At 41.1% G+C, this 16,220-nt stretch overlaps 2 protein-coding genes across 5 annotated transcripts in view; one reads left to right on the top strand and one right to left on the bottom strand.

Moving 5' to 3' along the window:
* Positions 1-463, top strand: part of LOC308102721 (uncharacterized protein) — a 9,258-nt gene extending 8,795 nt beyond the window's left edge. For all 4 annotated transcript variants that reach the window (XM_080452560.1, XM_080452558.1, XM_080452559.1 and 1 more), the window contains exon 11: positions 1-463. This exon is cut by the window's left edge and continues 535 nt beyond it. The gene's annotated coding sequence lies outside the window, so the exon portion shown is untranslated.
* Positions 464-2,415: 1,952 nt separating this feature from the next.
* rab15 (RAB15, member RAS oncogene family) lies at positions 2,416-15,161 on the bottom strand. The gene is made up of 7 exons (XM_080453437.1): positions 14,954-15,161; positions 7,114-7,174; positions 6,282-6,342; positions 5,433-5,510; positions 5,032-5,121; positions 4,578-4,643; positions 2,416-4,297 (listed from the first exon to the last, which is right to left on the bottom strand). The coding sequence occupies exons 1-7, from the start codon at positions 15,075-15,077 to the stop codon at positions 4,136-4,138; spliced, it is 642 nt and encodes a 213-aa protein (XP_080309563.1). The 5' UTR covers positions 15,078-15,161; the 3' UTR covers positions 2,416-4,135.
* Between the last annotated feature and the right edge of the window lie 1,059 nt (positions 15,162-16,220).

Raw genomic sequence — 16,220 nt, 5'->3', positions numbered from 1 at the left:
GTCATCAGTCTGGCAATGCCAGTCTGTGCACCACTTCCTCGTGTCTCTGGATGTCAGCATGGGCGATTGTTTCAACTATCTGGCTCAACTCCTGCTCCAGTGAGACTCCAACAACACCTGATTTATGCTCAGTCATAAAACACTGTCTTGCGCCAGAAATAGCTCATCTGCAAGCTCACAACGTGTCACAGATGCAGTAGGGCCTAGGCCAACAACTAATGAGCACTGAGCAGACACAGTAGTAAGATTTGTGGGGCATTGTAACAGGAAAAGTACATCCAATGGAATACAACCATCATAAACTGTCAATCATGTGTATTCTTGCACTCTATATGCAACATACTGATTTCGGTACATATAACTACTGCACATACAACAGAGCAGCTTGCTACCTGTGCATTTGAAAGATTGCTGCTATTTGTAACGTTTCTTATATGAAGTTATCATTACTTATATGTATACATTCATTTCCAACAGAAAATTAACATTAAAAAAATATTGTAGATTAATTTAAAGTTTTCTAACTACTATATTTGATTGCAAAGTTGCTGTGTTACAAGGCTCTGTTTAATATTTATTTATTCTAGTTCTAGTACAGTGTCAGGTTCAGGTGGTTTGGTATCAGGTATTGACCCAACAAAACAAAATAAAAAATAAAAACCAACTGAATAGCTTTACAACCAAACCAACTCGACGAGCCCCCATTTTCTCATGTTCTAGGGGAATACATGGCAAATTACGGGAGTCCACACAAGTCAAATTAAAGAAGAAGGCAATGAAAAAAAACATGGTAAAAAAACTGGTATGAGATGTGAATAAGTCAGTAGTCAAGTCATGTCTGCAGTGTGTGGATGTGTGGAATGTGCTGTACTGAACTGAACTGAATTGACAGTGGCGATATAGGGCCCACATTGTGGCTAGGGCCCACATAGTAGAGACAGTGGCTTGGACCCACTTAGTAGTGGCTAGGGCCCATATAGTACTAGAGACAGTGGCTAGGGCCCATTTAATAGTGGCTAGGGCCCACAAAGCAGACACAGTGGCAAGGGCTCTCATAGTGGCAAGGGCCCACATTGTAGAGACAGTGACACAGTGGCTACAACCCACAAAGTAGTGGGTAGGGCTCTCATAGTAGAGACTGTGTGGTTTCATAATGTTAATATTTTCTGTAATATTGCATCAAGTCGAATCCATTAAATTCATGCATAAAATAACTAATTGAAAAATGAAGGTCTCCTCAGGCAAAGAATGACAATATCAGTCTCTAGAACCAGTGTGTTTTCAATGAGTCTAATGTGGTTAACATGGAGTATGAAGTTGAATGGGCTTGTATAGGAGGCTTGTATTCATCAAATGAATATGAAATATCTCTATTGAATAAAGCTACTTAGAAACTGTCTGGGGTGAAAATGACCCCAAAACAGAAGTGTTTCATTTGATTTCTTAACTTTATGGAAAGTTAAGAAATGACAATGAACTTTCTCCTCCTTTTTTAAGTTTTAGCTTTAAAAACATTCACTGGCATATGTTTAGCCTGGAAATTGTGGATATTTTAGTATGGCTATTTTAGTAAGGATATCTTGATAAAGCCAAATCCAAGATTTCACTTATGCAATATTTTAAATGTTTTTCCTTTGAGGACATTGAGGACATTGAACTAAACTGAGCTGAACTGAACTGAATTGACAGTGGCGATATAGGGCCCACAATGTTTAATAGGTTTTATTGTTTAATAAATATTGAGGGTCCAGATATATGTCATGCAAAGAATGCAAAGTAGTAGTTCATCTAATTCTAACACTGATTAAATGATAGAATGAAAATCCTCTCCATCCTCCTGTTTAATACTGAAGAACGCTCTCAGAGTATAAGCTTTTAAATGGGCAGTTTATTTTTTTAATTTTTTTTAGGAATAGTTTGGAAATAACGGATATCTCTAGGGCTACTTATTTCTTATTGATGTAATATTGCAAATGATTAAATTAAGTCTGGCAGGTATTTGTGTGTATGCATGTTTGCTGTAGGCAAAATGCATCCTTTTCTAAAGTGAATTTGGACAATAGTCTCTCACATATCTTCATTCTAGTACAGCTGCAAGCATACTGTATACAGCATTGCTCAAAAGCGTAGCCATATAATTATTTTTGTGAAGCTTGATATGTAGGGTTCATAGAATCATACTGCATATAGGCCTACATCCTTTGGTTTGTGTTAGACTGTAGTGTTGCATTGCCTACAGTAGTGTATGCACTGTAACCACAAACCTCAATGTATTGCATTCGGTGATTAAGTGACTATAGCTTAATTGCCAAAGTTTCTCCACAAACAAAAAAAAGCAGTGTCATTTATCTTCAAGTAATTTACTCTAAACCATCTGACACCTCTCTTTGTTTTTTTTAATAACATGTTGCACATATGTTTCCACAAATACAATTCAAGTAATCCAAAAGAAACAAAAACAAACGAAAACACTCAAACACATCAAACACTACAAAGATACATTTGCGTATCTAGAGCATAGTCCAGGATATCATTCAATACAACACACCGCCTTTTTACCTGCACACAAACAGTTGCTTTGAGCATTTAGTAATACTACGTTGTTGAAGGTTGGTTGGCCTGGTTTATACTTTGTCGCATGGTGGCGGCGCACGACAGAGCATAAATTAGGGTTTAGAATCGGTCTGTAGAAATCTCCAACAGGCAACTCTGGTCAAATACTTTTCTCTTGCATTATGATCCTGATTATTAACTTCACTGAAGTTGTGTAGAAGAAAATAAATTAAGGGAATCAGAATTAAGAATCAGTGTTGACACATGCAAGTCTCTCGCTGGTCCCTTGATAATTCTGGGAAATCAGATTGAAAAGGAATGTCCACAGTGGTAAAAGAGCAAGAAATAAGCAGAATAATCAAAAAACATTATAATCACAGAGGGAATAGTTTTTAGACCATCTATATCACTGTCAACACTTATTTTTATACAGCCCTCTGATTGTAATACATTAAATTGATCTCTTATGCTCATGATTCTATTAAACTATGATGCTTGACAATCTTGTATGTACAATACTTTGGACAGTTGTAAGTCCAGCTACCTGCAGCAGTTATCATAGGGTACCTACCATCTTCTATAAACGAACTAGAATTAAATGAAATACCTTCAATTCTGCAAACTGGTCAGTGGAAAACTATTCTCTAACACAGGCCATGTATGTAGTCTCAAATTAATGAGTAAGAAATTATAACCTGCACAACTGCTTGTGATGTCCAACTTTGCATGAAAAATGTAAAAGAAAATGTCTGCATATGTTTAAGAGTTTGTAATCTTGTCATAGATAGCGACAGCCATCACAACTGCAGTCAACTGTAACTGGTAGAACAGTGTACTGTCATCAGGGAACAGCTAACCGGCATTTATATATCTGCGGTTTTTATAATGCATATAGCACCCCCTGGTGCGAGAGTTTGAGATCACATGTGCACATACAATAAGAGAAAGGCAACACAGGAACCACAGCTACATAGTACCAGAGTTAAATAACCAAATGACTCGATGGAGACCAAATAAATGTAATTGCGTTATTGGTTTGTAAGGCACCTAGCCTTGTGATCAATCTCATTGTCAATTCTGGAGACAGCGCTTGAAAAATCAACCTCGAAATACATTGAGAGAAGTTTGCCAGACAGTGGTGGACAAGTCAAAATCTATCCTCTAGCCCAAGGCAATGGAACAGGTATAGAAAGCAATAACAGTTTTACCCTTTCATCTGCCATTGCAGGATAAATCTAGCTCTCCCAAATTGCCTTATGTTCCAATCGAATTTCAGACGTCTGGTAAGGGATAGGGATGGTTTGTCCATTTTTGGAACTGGTTCAGTGACTAGGGCCTTTGTGGGTGAAGAGATCCTGTCGCAAGTTAATCAGTTATCTGAAAAATGGTCACTTTCTTCCCCAGAAACTTCTTCGGCTCCTTAGTTTACCACAAACGGCGTAACCTCTGAAGCCCAGGGACAGGTCTATAGCTGCTAGCCTTAGTTATGGAGAGAAATACCAAGAACGCCAACAACCTTTCATCATGTGAATTCAGAAACGTGGAATGTGACAAAGTGTCTGGAGAAGAAAAAACGGATCCTTCAGCACCAGCAGCTCTTGCGCGTGTCCGCCGTCGCATCGTCGCAGATACCCTCCTCCTCCTCCAGGGCGGTGAGGTTGAGCTCGTCAGTGAGGGACGTCCGCAGAAGGTCCAAGTCCTTCTTATTGGCCGCAAGCACCTGCTCCGCCAGTCGCGTGAAGGACTGGGAGGGAAGACATCACAGTGGTGTGAGGGCAACACAGGAGACACTAAAGAGACGAGACTCAAGCGACCAGACATTTCCTCCTGTGATAACGTCAAGTCATGCAACTTCGGTAATATACTGTTTATGCTACGCATTGATTTGAGCTTACTGCATGCAATGCTGCTTCAATGCTACGTGTATAATGGTAACCCTCTGAGCTACGACCCTCAGGTGGTTATGTTACGTAGTGGTACTGTGAGTGATCACAGAAATAAACAATACAACTGTAAGTGATCACCTCTGTAATGTTGTGATTGGTGAAGGCACTTGTCTCGAAGAAGTCCATTCCGTAAGCCTTGGCCAGCTGGAGGACAAGACAATAACAACAATGAATATCCAGTGGTGTAAAGTAACTAAGTACATTTACTCAAGTACTGTACTTACAAATAGTACAATTCTGAGGCATTTTTCAATACCTTGAACTCCATAGGGTGTTATAGGGACGATAACAGTGAAGAGATTGAAACCTATGATCTCATTGGGCTAAATTCTAGCCAGTGAAATAATAGAGAAATTACGGTGTTCTTCGTTTTGCTGGGGACCCCCTGGAACCCCCCAAGGAACCCTTGGGGTCCCCACTTTGAGAACCACTGGTTTACAGAACCAAATACTAACTCGAACTAAATGAGGATTGCTATTCAACTCAAAATCCACTGGGTTAACCTATACAACCAATAGGGAGGGGGACGCACCTTGTTGCCCTGTTCTGTAGCCACTTGCCTCTTGTCCACCTCATCTGACTTGTTCCCCACTAAGATCTTCTGGACCTTGTCAGGGGCGTACTGCATGGGAGAGACAGACATTTACTGTACAATAGTAAGTGTAAGAGCAAGAGAGAGAGAGAGAGAGACTGGAGAGAAGGAAAATGAGAAAGGCAGCCTTCAGGAAATGAAACCAAGATTACAATTACGGTAAATAGGGAAGCATGCCAAGACAGATATAGCACACCGAGCCATCAAGGAAATGATGTCTATGAATGACGAAATTAATAGAGGAGTGCTTGAAGACATATTGACGTATTGGTGCCATGTGCCATGAGTCTCAAGCGTCTGTGTTCTGATCTTACAACAGCTGATAACAACTGTGAGCTCACCTCGTCCACGTCACTGGCCCACTTCATAATGTGCTGGAAGGACCGCTCACTCGTGATGTCATATACCAGGAAGATCCCCTGTGGGGTTAAGAGTCAGACGTCACCAGTCACGTCAAAGAGGTGGATTTTGTCCTATATATCGTGACAGCTCATTTACCAGGCCAACAAAAATATAAATGTACCATGACATGCTCAGTGCGCTATTAGCAGCCATCTTCAGTAATCTCACAGTGTTGTGGTGTTATTATCTGCCATCATGTGGTATTAGAAGTCTGCTGACACCAATTCCAAAACTGTCTTATGGATAAATGTAGGGTTTTATTGGCCCGATGTATGAACCCACACCGAAATCACATGCTAATGATGTTGGACAGGTGTTTTCGCCCTTACATTTGTTTGTTTGCAAAATAACAGATTTTGACTGTAAACACAAGCAACTTTGAGTGGTTTTGACATTTATGACCTGCATGTGCTTATTATGTGACTTATGGGTATTTGGGGCAACATCACAGAATATAACTTTTGGATCATTCCAATCCTTATAGAGGGAATAATAGCCTACCTAAGCAGAATGATCGCAGAAATTATGATCGGGCTTGTTATTAGAACTGTGATATTTTAACTCAAATGATTTAACCATTCACTACACGTGTCCCAACTACTGTACGTGCAGACCTGAAATTGGGACCTTGACTGTGACTACAGAAGAATGCTAATAATGATGAACAGCTTAAATTTGGGAAAAGTTAAAAATCTGCTTTGTTAGTCCCTGCATATGCCAATGTCCATGTTCAATTCCGGATCAATTGGTGTCAAACCACTAAGGAGAAAAAATGAATGAAACTGTACCTGTGCTCGTCTGTAGTATTGTTTAGTGATGGTCTGGTACCTCTCCTGGCCAGCCGTGTCCCTATAAAAGCGCGCACGCACACGCACACACACACACACACACACACACACACACACACACACACACACACACACACACACACAGTATTGTATCCTTACACCTCACCAACACAAGCCTAAATGTATCCATTACCTAACCCTAATGTTAGCCTCAAACTAAAAACAAAAAATAGCCCCTTAAAAAAGGAACAACAAAATGTCCTGCCTTTATAACACTTTCTTTGTCATTGTCAGGATATGTGCGCATGTACACACACTAACACGCACACACACAAACACACACAAGCATAGATGCCCATGTGGACATGATAACACCATGTGATATGCTGTGTTACGGAATAATGCCAATGGTGTTATTCTCTCAGTCAGGGATTCTTTTTAAAGAAAATTACTACACAGCAAAATCCTAAATTAGCCACATGAACCCTCCCTATTCTAGGCAGGTCATGGGCAAAACATCTGCAAAATAGAAGATCTACAAGGTCACGTGGCTACAAGTTCACGTGGCTTTTCAAATCGTTGTGAGCTTGTTATCAGCTTATTTTGGCATAGAGATTTGGTATAGAGGGAAAAGGGTAGGGGCCGGCCAAGTATACGAAGCATAGACCTTTGTGGGACTATATATGGTAAAGGGTTTTGATAGTGTGTAGACATAAAAAGCACCCATAATCTCAGACTTTAAAGAATCCTGATGATTTTACTTTTATAGTTTATAATGATTCTGATTTGGTAAGCCGTTTCTGAAGCACCCTAGAGAGTTTTGCCATCTTACCATATCTGTATTCGGACTTTGATGCCATCTATTACGAGTGTCTTCATTTTGAAATCAATTCCTGCAAGAAAAGAGATGACAGTTGAGGAACAACAATATATTACATTTAGAGATGACAGCTTTGGTGGCACATAAAGTCTTATTTGATAATATTCACATTCCCCACACAGTAAAATCCTCAGAGTTCATTTAACTAAGGATTTTACTGTGCAAACCTGAAACAATAACACTAACAGTGTTCAAGCTCAATGCTGTCTGAAATAAGAAGCAGCTTCCAATGCATTTACAATTAAAGCAAATCTGAAATTGATTAATTTGTGGATTTACGTCTTTACTTGCAGTAAGAGCTTTTCTAGTGTTACATCAAAGGCACCAATAAGAGTATAAGAGACATTTCACCCCTGTATAATCACCCTATTAGAAGATATGGCAAATAGGTTTGCTCCATTTAGTTCAGTCTGCATTCTCTCTGATCTCTGTCTGGATTGATCAGGGAGATGAAAGAAGGGAGGAGGGCAAATGATAGCTGGATAACACCCATAGTTGCCTGTTTTACATGACGATCTTCTCTGCACAACACAGTTAAGGATAAGCAGCAAGCACTCCTTTGGGGAAATCAATATTAAGCAGTTCAACCCAATTAACCTGACCAGCAACATGCATGAGGCAAAGCCACTAGCTGTTGCACTCTGCAAAAAGAGCTACTGTGTCAGATCGATTCACAGGCATTTGGAAGGGCCTGTGTATTTTTGCATGACCATGTGTTTCTGCAGTTTGGAATCCAAGAGATTTGACACAAGGGAACAGCTGACAGATACACTCGGCCAAGGCTCGGCCTATGTGGTGAAATAACCAGTATCTATCTTGACGATAGAGTGTTCAGTCCAACTGAAAAGGCCAGGAAAACAAATACAGTAATGGGCCTATGGCTTGCCTTGCCTGGAGCGCAGTGACCGTAGAGTGAAGGGTGAAAAAGAGGATCCCTCTCTCCTTCTCACTGTTCAGCAGCAGGGGGCATAGCACTTAGCAAAGATGGAGTCATAAGTCATCCATGCTACTAGTTTATGGCTTGAACATAAGCTGCTGCTAATACAAAAGGATTTTTTTGCGAGTTATAAAAGTATCCAGATAAAGCATGTTCCCACATATACAGTATTGTGGTTATTAAAGTCCCTTTTTCTTTACTTTTATTTGTTTTGCATAGTTGCAACAGTATTGCATCATTGCCATTGGCTGTTAAAATCAACTCAAATTCTCATTCTACTTATTATAGCCGATTAAAAACATTTGGGTCGAATGCCAATCTCAATTTTGGTCCTTGATTACCAATGTTTTGACCGATAGTTTGTCAAAAAAGTCCAAAATCAATTGTATTACATTTTGACCACCACTGTAGTTTTCAGCAATGCCATTCCTTAAAAGGATGATTTACATCTTACACTTCAGGCTATGACATTTCACTAACTATTAACCTGTTAACTTCCAGGGCGCTCGGGTGGCGCTAAAGTGCCTGGCCACCACCACAGAGGTTGTGGGTTTGAATCCACCATGGTGCATCTGGCTTTGTCGAGCGTCAACACAAGCACAATTGGCCTGTGTTCGGGGGAGGGAAGCCGGGCTGGGAAGGTGATAATTGTCACCGCACGTAATCCTACAGGCTGGGGGTGGCGCCTGTCAGCAGGGAGTGTTGGGTTGGAGGAGTAGGACGAAGGTTCTACATCCTCCCGGTGGGGAGTCCTCACTGGCAGGTGAGTCAGTAAGACAACAGCAGTGACAACACAGCAAGTGTGTAAGGTGGAATCAATAGGCAAAATGACTAAATTGAGGAGAAAAAATATATATATAAACCCCCCCCAAAAAAACAGTTAACTTCCTAAAATGAAAGATAACCTGCAACATTTTAAACCTAGGCCTAACTGAAATGGTCACACCCTATGGAATTCCTCCTTTTAGTGAACCATGACAGCACAGACAAGCAGAAGGTAGCCGTTAATTTGACACGACAGCGTTTCACAATCAGACAGTGGGAAAGCCATGTCAACACTAATGGGTACACACCCAAAAGTGACTTGTTTAATTACCATGACGATGATGTGTTCAGCTGTGTGACAATCTCTCTAATGGATGCCCCGACACTGACGCGAAGTCACCAGGTGGGAACTGGGAACAGGCCTGTCATCGACAATTATCATTACACACTCACTATAGACCATTTGTCTGGATAAACAGCTGGCTTCTCTGTTTGAAACTAGCCACGGCAGTCAGGGTGCTGAACAATTCGCTTAGAAATGAAGAATGGTACAATAACTCTTCCTGCTTCTTTTGCCGAGCTTATTTGAATCCAGGCCGATGTGGTGCAGCGTTCGTATTTAGTCTCACAATGGCCTACTTAGTTTTGATGTTGGCACACTGTAGCTACAGTACTAGTGCATTTTGCAGCTTTAAAGCACACCCTAGCTTCATTATGTGCTGTTCTCTTCTTGAGACTGCAACAACTACCACTACAGATACCATAGCCCATGGAAAAAAAACTAAAAGATAATTAACTGTTTACATCTGGGAAGAAGAAAAATTAGCTTCAATCAATTTCAGATCAATCAACCCACTGAGGAGAGAGATGCATGAGACCGGCCACATAATTCTATAAACGTCTCCATCTGCCCATTGGATATCTACTTAGGCTGCTTCCAACACAATTGATGAGACCATTTTCTAATTAAAGCTTCTGGACTTTATTGAACTCACAGTCTCACACACACACACACACACACACGCACTCACATATTGGTACACCAAGTCTATCAAGAATGTGGACACCATTCAAATTAATAGGGCGACAGAAAAGATGCGCCCTGTTATATTCGGTTCCTCAAGCTATATATAGGCTACGTGTAGCCCAGCCTTGAAGTTGCTGGGTGTGCTGCTTGGTATGCGTTTAAATCCAAGTCCTATATAACATTGCACTGTTGCTCCATCTCTCTGTTTGTGCTGGTGTTCTCTCTGGTGTTGTGTGTAGCCCTTGTCCCACCATACAGCATGCTACTATATAGAGAAGAGCCCAATTAGACCATTGGCAACGCCAACATGCTGATCTATTAACATTGGCACTGCTCCTGTGAGCCCTTGGAGGGAGTGAAAAATCACTCCCTTCAAGTACACAGCTCCATTTTTAAGTTAACACACCGGATTGTACTGAATCCAGTTCAAGTCCTTTATGTGGCTATGATCCATGCCCATATGAAGGCCATCTCCTCAAAGCTAATGAACTCCTCAACCTGGGGCCCGATTTTGCAATTTGTAGGTCGGTCTGGATAACAGCGTCTGCTAAATACTTAAATTGTGGCCTGGTACCCTGTGGGAGAGCAAAGATCAACAGCATGCGGACAGGTGCTTATTGAGCCATGATCTAGGGCAAGGCCTGAGGCCGTCCCTCATAGCCAGTATGACAGGCACGAGCTCCAAGGAGTACCGTTAAAAGACTGAGGTGAGGGAGGAGGAGATTAAAATCAGCAGTGTGACTGAATACCATCACTAAATCATCTCTCCAGCTACTGTCAGGGAAATCCACACCACTAGGCACAGATGGTCTTACTGAAGTACAGAATGACCTGCTAAAATATTGTTGGATGTCTGTATTAAAACAAAATATTTTAGTTTTTGTATTTAAATTGATCCCCCCACTAAATAGTTGTGTACAAAAATAAATAATGCGCTTCTGGCTGAATGGCTCAGCCAGCTAGTGACCATAAACTCCTTGTGAGGCCCGATTTATCCTTTGTTGTGCGACGGTGTCAGTGCACGACACCATCGTATGACGGGCCATGAATTAAGTAGTAGTAGCAAGGATACACGTTTGAATCCAACTATCATGTCTCACACGTCTTCCCTCTCTTTGGTTTCCTGTCTGTCTTTACTCTTCTATCTAAATAAAGCATCAAATAACACACCCAAAAAAATATTAAAATAATAATAAATAATATATGATATAGATGCTTCCAAAGATAGAATCCAGAGAAGATGGAGACACTATTTGAAGCTGCTCTTCTGATAGTGAATGAGAGATTTTGGGGACACTCATAAAATGTTTTTAAAAGATTTGATGTAACAGTGCACAGTGTTTATTTTAAACACAGGAAATGTGTCTAGAGCAGCACAAGATGTACAGTATTGTCAATCAGTAAATTCATCATCACCATTGCTTGATGATGTCCCAGTGTGGTCTGACCACAGAGTTCAATTTCTTAAATATTAAGTTGTATTTTCCATTGGCTTTGGAGTTATGTCTCCATGTACACGTACGGTATAGACAAATGTGATGTTCTTTAAGCCCATAGTAGGCATGTGCTTCAATAATAACATTCAATAATATCAAGTATTGTAGGGTGGCCGCAGGCCTAGCGGTCCAGGCGCAAACCACATACGCTGGTAATCCAGCTTGACAGCATGTCGCGGGTCCGACTCCCGATCCCGACGACCTTTGCTGTATGTCACCCCCCCCCATCTCTCTCCCCATTTCCTGTCACCCTACTGTCCTGTCAAATAAAGGCATAAAAAAAATCCCCCAAAAATATCTTTAAAAAATATATATATATCAAGTATTGTGATTTCCGAAATATTGTGGACATAGAAAAAGACGCCCCTGTCTCCAATAACATATAACATACTGTATATTGCAATGTTTAGGTGGGAATACAGTTACATTTATTTTATGTAGCCAGTAAGCAACAACAAAAAAATAGCAGCGATTTGGCCCTGATCTGTCACTGCAACCTTTAATGTGTGAATGGCAATTCCACAAATAAAGTCTGTCAGCTGAATAACAGGTGCATCAGCTTTTTAGCCTCGGCCATTTATGGGGAAACCAGAGACGTTGTTGAAACGAGCACAATTATCGAGAGATTCCAGCAGTTTTCAAGAGAGTTGAGATGAACATCAGAGGCGATGGGCTTTATTATTACTCCATGAATTATAGAGGTAGCCATGAGGAGGACATGGAAGAAAATGTACAGTATATCTCTCTGTCTCCCTGAAGGTTGGGAAATTATTTATTGATCGGGGGGTGTACTGATGTTGGTCCTTTTCTCTCTGTGGACCTTCTTGGGGTTTAGTTAGCTAGAGGAGAGGTCCCTGAAAATACTGCCAGCTCATGAAAATGACACCGGGAGTATTTCTTATGGCTTATGAACGGATGCTGTTGTATAGAACAACAAAACAACGAAAAATATCCCAGCCAATCTGCCTGCACCTACACAAGTGGCCTATTTCCATCATCCGGAGTAAATTTAAGTCTTAATTTAACTCTGAGATGGGTCCATTTGGACTTGGATTTGGATTAGCACACTGTGCATACTGCGAGGAGAATGCAATGGTGCCAGTCACGAGCCTTCACTGAATCCTCACAAGGTGGAAATGGACTTTTGAAGGAGCATTGAAGGAGAAAAAAAAAGATGGTGAAAAACTGAAAATCCTTCTTTTCATAACATCTTGGAATACTGTATGTCTCTCTCTATGAGAGGCCAGTCTCCAGTAGGGCACCATACTGTAGGTTACATAGCACCACAGCGAGTGTGTGCGTGTGCGTGTGTGCGTGTGCGTGCGTGTGTGTGTGTGTGTGTGTCACAGCGTGTGTGTGTGTGTGCGTGTCACAGCGTGTGTGTGTGTGTGTGTGTGTGTGTGTGTGTGTGTGTGTGTGTGTGTGTGTGTGTGTGTGTGTCACACAGCGTGTGTGTGGGGGGGGGATGTTTAACATAGAAGCGGCTTCAATTAACTGAGCAGTGAAACGGGAGGCTCACCTCACAGCCTGCCACAGTAGGGTGGTGTCAAAATCTAAGTTTGAACTTAATTAGTACAGACTTTGGGTGTGTTGACAAACAATTAAGGGCGGTGTTAATATTATGGGTGTGTTGATAGTTCGGTCTCACCAATTTCATTAAAGCTGTGGGGTTTCTCAGGTAAAGCTTGTGTGCCAACAACAGAGATGGAAACAAACAACAACAGCACTGGTCCAAACACTTTGCTTTTGGTGATCCCATTGTGTTTAAAGGAGCAGATGTTTTCAGGGATCATTTGCACAAATTTATGTCTGGTCTTCATTTAGAACATCCAAGCTTTAATTACAATTACAATTTAGGCATTGTGCTTATCCAAAGTAATTGCGAGATCAAAGTAAATGCCATGAACCCCCTCGTCAACAAAATAACTGGGTAAAAGGTTGTCATGTAAGTAGAGCAAATAAATAAATAAATGTAGTGCTTAAAATAAACTAGCATATGGATAACAAAAACGCTATCTAAGAAACAATTTTAGCATTTGTGGTCAAGCAAACAGTATTATGCCTATCTAAATAAGTATGTGAACAAGTAACCAACATATCTGCCTATTGCCTAGTAATTAGCATCTATCAAAATTGGTAATAAAAGGCGATACAAGGAAAGGCCAATTACTGCAAATGATGAGATGGCTTCCACAGTACTAGTTACCTGGGCATGGGGAGGACTATGCGTTCAGTGGGTACAGGCAAGGGAAAACACGACAGTCACCACAGAAGAAACAAAACACAATGCAGCATATGGAACCCATAGGCCTACTGATCTCAAAATGAACGTACAATTAAGTGTTTTTGTGGCTCATGCTTTGAATCATATAACAAGCTATGAGAGTAGAAAAGGTGTCATAGTTCTGCTGCATTAATGCATCCTAAGAGAGGGGGCTAATCCGTGACCGAGGCACAGGTAGTATTACTACCAATTAGTTCTGCTCTGGCAATTGTGGTGGAATTCACGGTCAATATAATTTCTTCGTCACAATCTTAAATGAATCCTGCTGGTGGTGGGGCAACTTTTAGTTTTTCAAGTAAAAAGACAATTTGGATCACTCAAGAAATCTACCAAATAAACAATCCCACATTTGTGCTTTAATTACTGTACAATAAAATACACTATATTAATACTAGATCAAGTAGGTAGTAGGCTATATAGGTTGAGGTTCACCTTATCTAGACACACATCTCAAATGATATGTAACATCATAATCATCATCATCATCATCTACCCTGTACACCTGTGTCTGATCTTTAGCCTGAAGAAGGGCTTCACAACGAATTTATGCTAATCCTGAACTTGACTTTAATTTAGGTCATGAGAAAAGCTCATTTAATTTGTATGACATTGATTTGTGAGAGAGCTAGTAGCCTATCAATACGTGTGGCTGACGGGGCATCACCAATGCCAGTTTGTGGCGAAGCTTGATGGACCAGGCAGTCAGATAGATCAGGGGTCTTCAACAGGGGGGTCCGGGACCCCTAGGGGTCCTCAGAGTTACAACAGGGGGTCCGACAAATCTTTGTGTGATAGGATTCTGAGGGGAGTGAGGGGAACATTAGCCAAAACAACACCTCGTGTCAGCTTGTAGATCTGCTATTTTGGCAAAGAGGTTCAGTGTGTAGAGGGGGAAAAAGAGCAAAACAAGTACAGACTCTGCCAGTGGTCAAGTTTAGTATTGAGGCTTTAAGTGGTTAAATGTCTGAAAATACTCATTAACATGAATTAATAGAGAAGCCAATGAGTAAACATTAATTCATACAACATGATAGTGCTGTATGAAGCTATGAAATCTATGAAAAAAATGCATCTGCATCACAATTTTATACAATATGTAGTGGGGGTCCCTGCTTCATCTCTCTCTCAGCTAAAGGGGTCCTTGGGCTGAAACACGTTGAAGACCCCTGAGATAGATGGATGAATGTGATGAACAACACTGGCTGATTAATTATATTTACGGGGAAAACAACGATCATGCTGACATATTTGCATTGCAGACTCCGGCGATCTTCAGTCCTTACCGATTGTCGAGATGTGAGACGGATGGAATTCATTGTCGGTGAATCTGCACAACAAACATGTTTTCCCAACCCCGGAGTCCCCGAGGAGCAGCAGTCTGAAGAGCACATCGTACTGCTTAGCCATAGTGAAATACGCACGGTTGGCACGGCCAGCTAACTCAGCGATGAATTACCGAACCTTCCCCACACAAATGCCATGTCTAGTCGAAATACAAATGATCGTGTGTGTGTGTGTGTGCTCGTTCTTCTATCCGGACGCTTTGATGATGATCAGTGACGCTGCCAATTGTCGGTGGACAACAAAGCAGAACTGCTCCTCCAGCCTCCTCCAGCATCCAGTCTCCAGTGTTGCCATGTCTGCGTATTATAAGCTACTTTGGGCTTGTTTTTCTGTAAAGTTGCTTGTAAATATTGGTACTGAAATATTGGTTGTGGGTGTTTGGGCTTGTTTCTAAGTGTAGTTACTTATTTGGGCTTCCTGATGTTGTTCAAATCCAGTGGTTCTAAAATATTTTCATGTCAAGGACCCAAATTAATATATTAATGTATTTGTCTGGGGGCGGACCCCCAATCTGAAAATATTTTGTGCCAAGGAGGGGTCCCTGGCACAAAACATTTTAACAGATTTGTGTTGTTCAAATGTTTCATAAACATTTCTTCCAAGATTGTTTTGAAAATAGCAGATCTACAAGCTCACGACGCGTCGCATCACTTGTATAGGTCGGCTATTTTCAGCTACCCAAAGGGCGAAGGGATCCAGGCATGCAAACAGCCCCGATGTGAAAAAGGTGACAACATGTTGTTTTCTTTCGGGTCAGGTGTCACACAATTGCCCTATTTGGGTTCAAAAAGGTGACTGTAGCTGAAAAGTGACACTTTTGCATGTCTGGGATCGCTTCTTTTGGGTTTGTTTTCATAGACCCAGTTGCTTATTTCTCACGCAAAACCTGGCAACACTGCTCCTCCAGCATCCAGTCTCCAGTGGGCGCGGTGGAGAGGATGCGCTCCGTAGCAACACTGAGTGACACACCAATGGGAGGAGGATAGAAGATACAGTGGTGGAAAAAGTACTCATATTTTTTACTTAAGTAAAAACTATCAATACTGCAATGTAGAAATACTCTGTTACAAGTAACAGAGTCATCATACAAAGGTTTTGGCATCAAAAATGTACTAGTAGAAAGTAGCCTACTCATTGATTGATTGATGATTGATGTACTTTATTTAGTAAGACATGAGAACAACAGTACATGGAAGTACAAATTCA

This window comes from Gymnoscopelus braueri, assembly GCF_963280865.1.
Source record: "Gymnoscopelus braueri genome assembly, chromosome: 16".
NCBI classification, from domain to species: Eukaryota; Metazoa; Chordata; class Actinopteri; order Myctophiformes; family Myctophidae; genus Gymnoscopelus; species Gymnoscopelus braueri.
The sequence above is the reverse complement of the archived record's forward strand: the minus strand, read 5'-3'. Positions and strand labels throughout refer to the sequence as shown.

What these genes read in the sequence shown, in the direction of transcription:
- rab15 (XM_080453437.1), bottom strand. Translation starts at nt 15,077, where the DNA reads ATGGCTAAGCAGTACGATGTGCTCTTCAGACTGCTGCTCCTCGGGGAC. An exon ending in GTCTCACATCTCGACAATCG is followed by an intron (nt 7,175 to 14,953) that starts GTAAGGACTGAA and finishes CTTTTCTTGCAG; the next exon opens with GAATTGATTTCAAAATGAAG. An exon ending in CCAATCACAACATTACAGAG is followed by an intron (nt 4,298 to 4,577) that starts GTGATCACTTAC and finishes CTTCCCTCCCAG; the next exon opens with TCCTTCACGCGACTGGCGGA.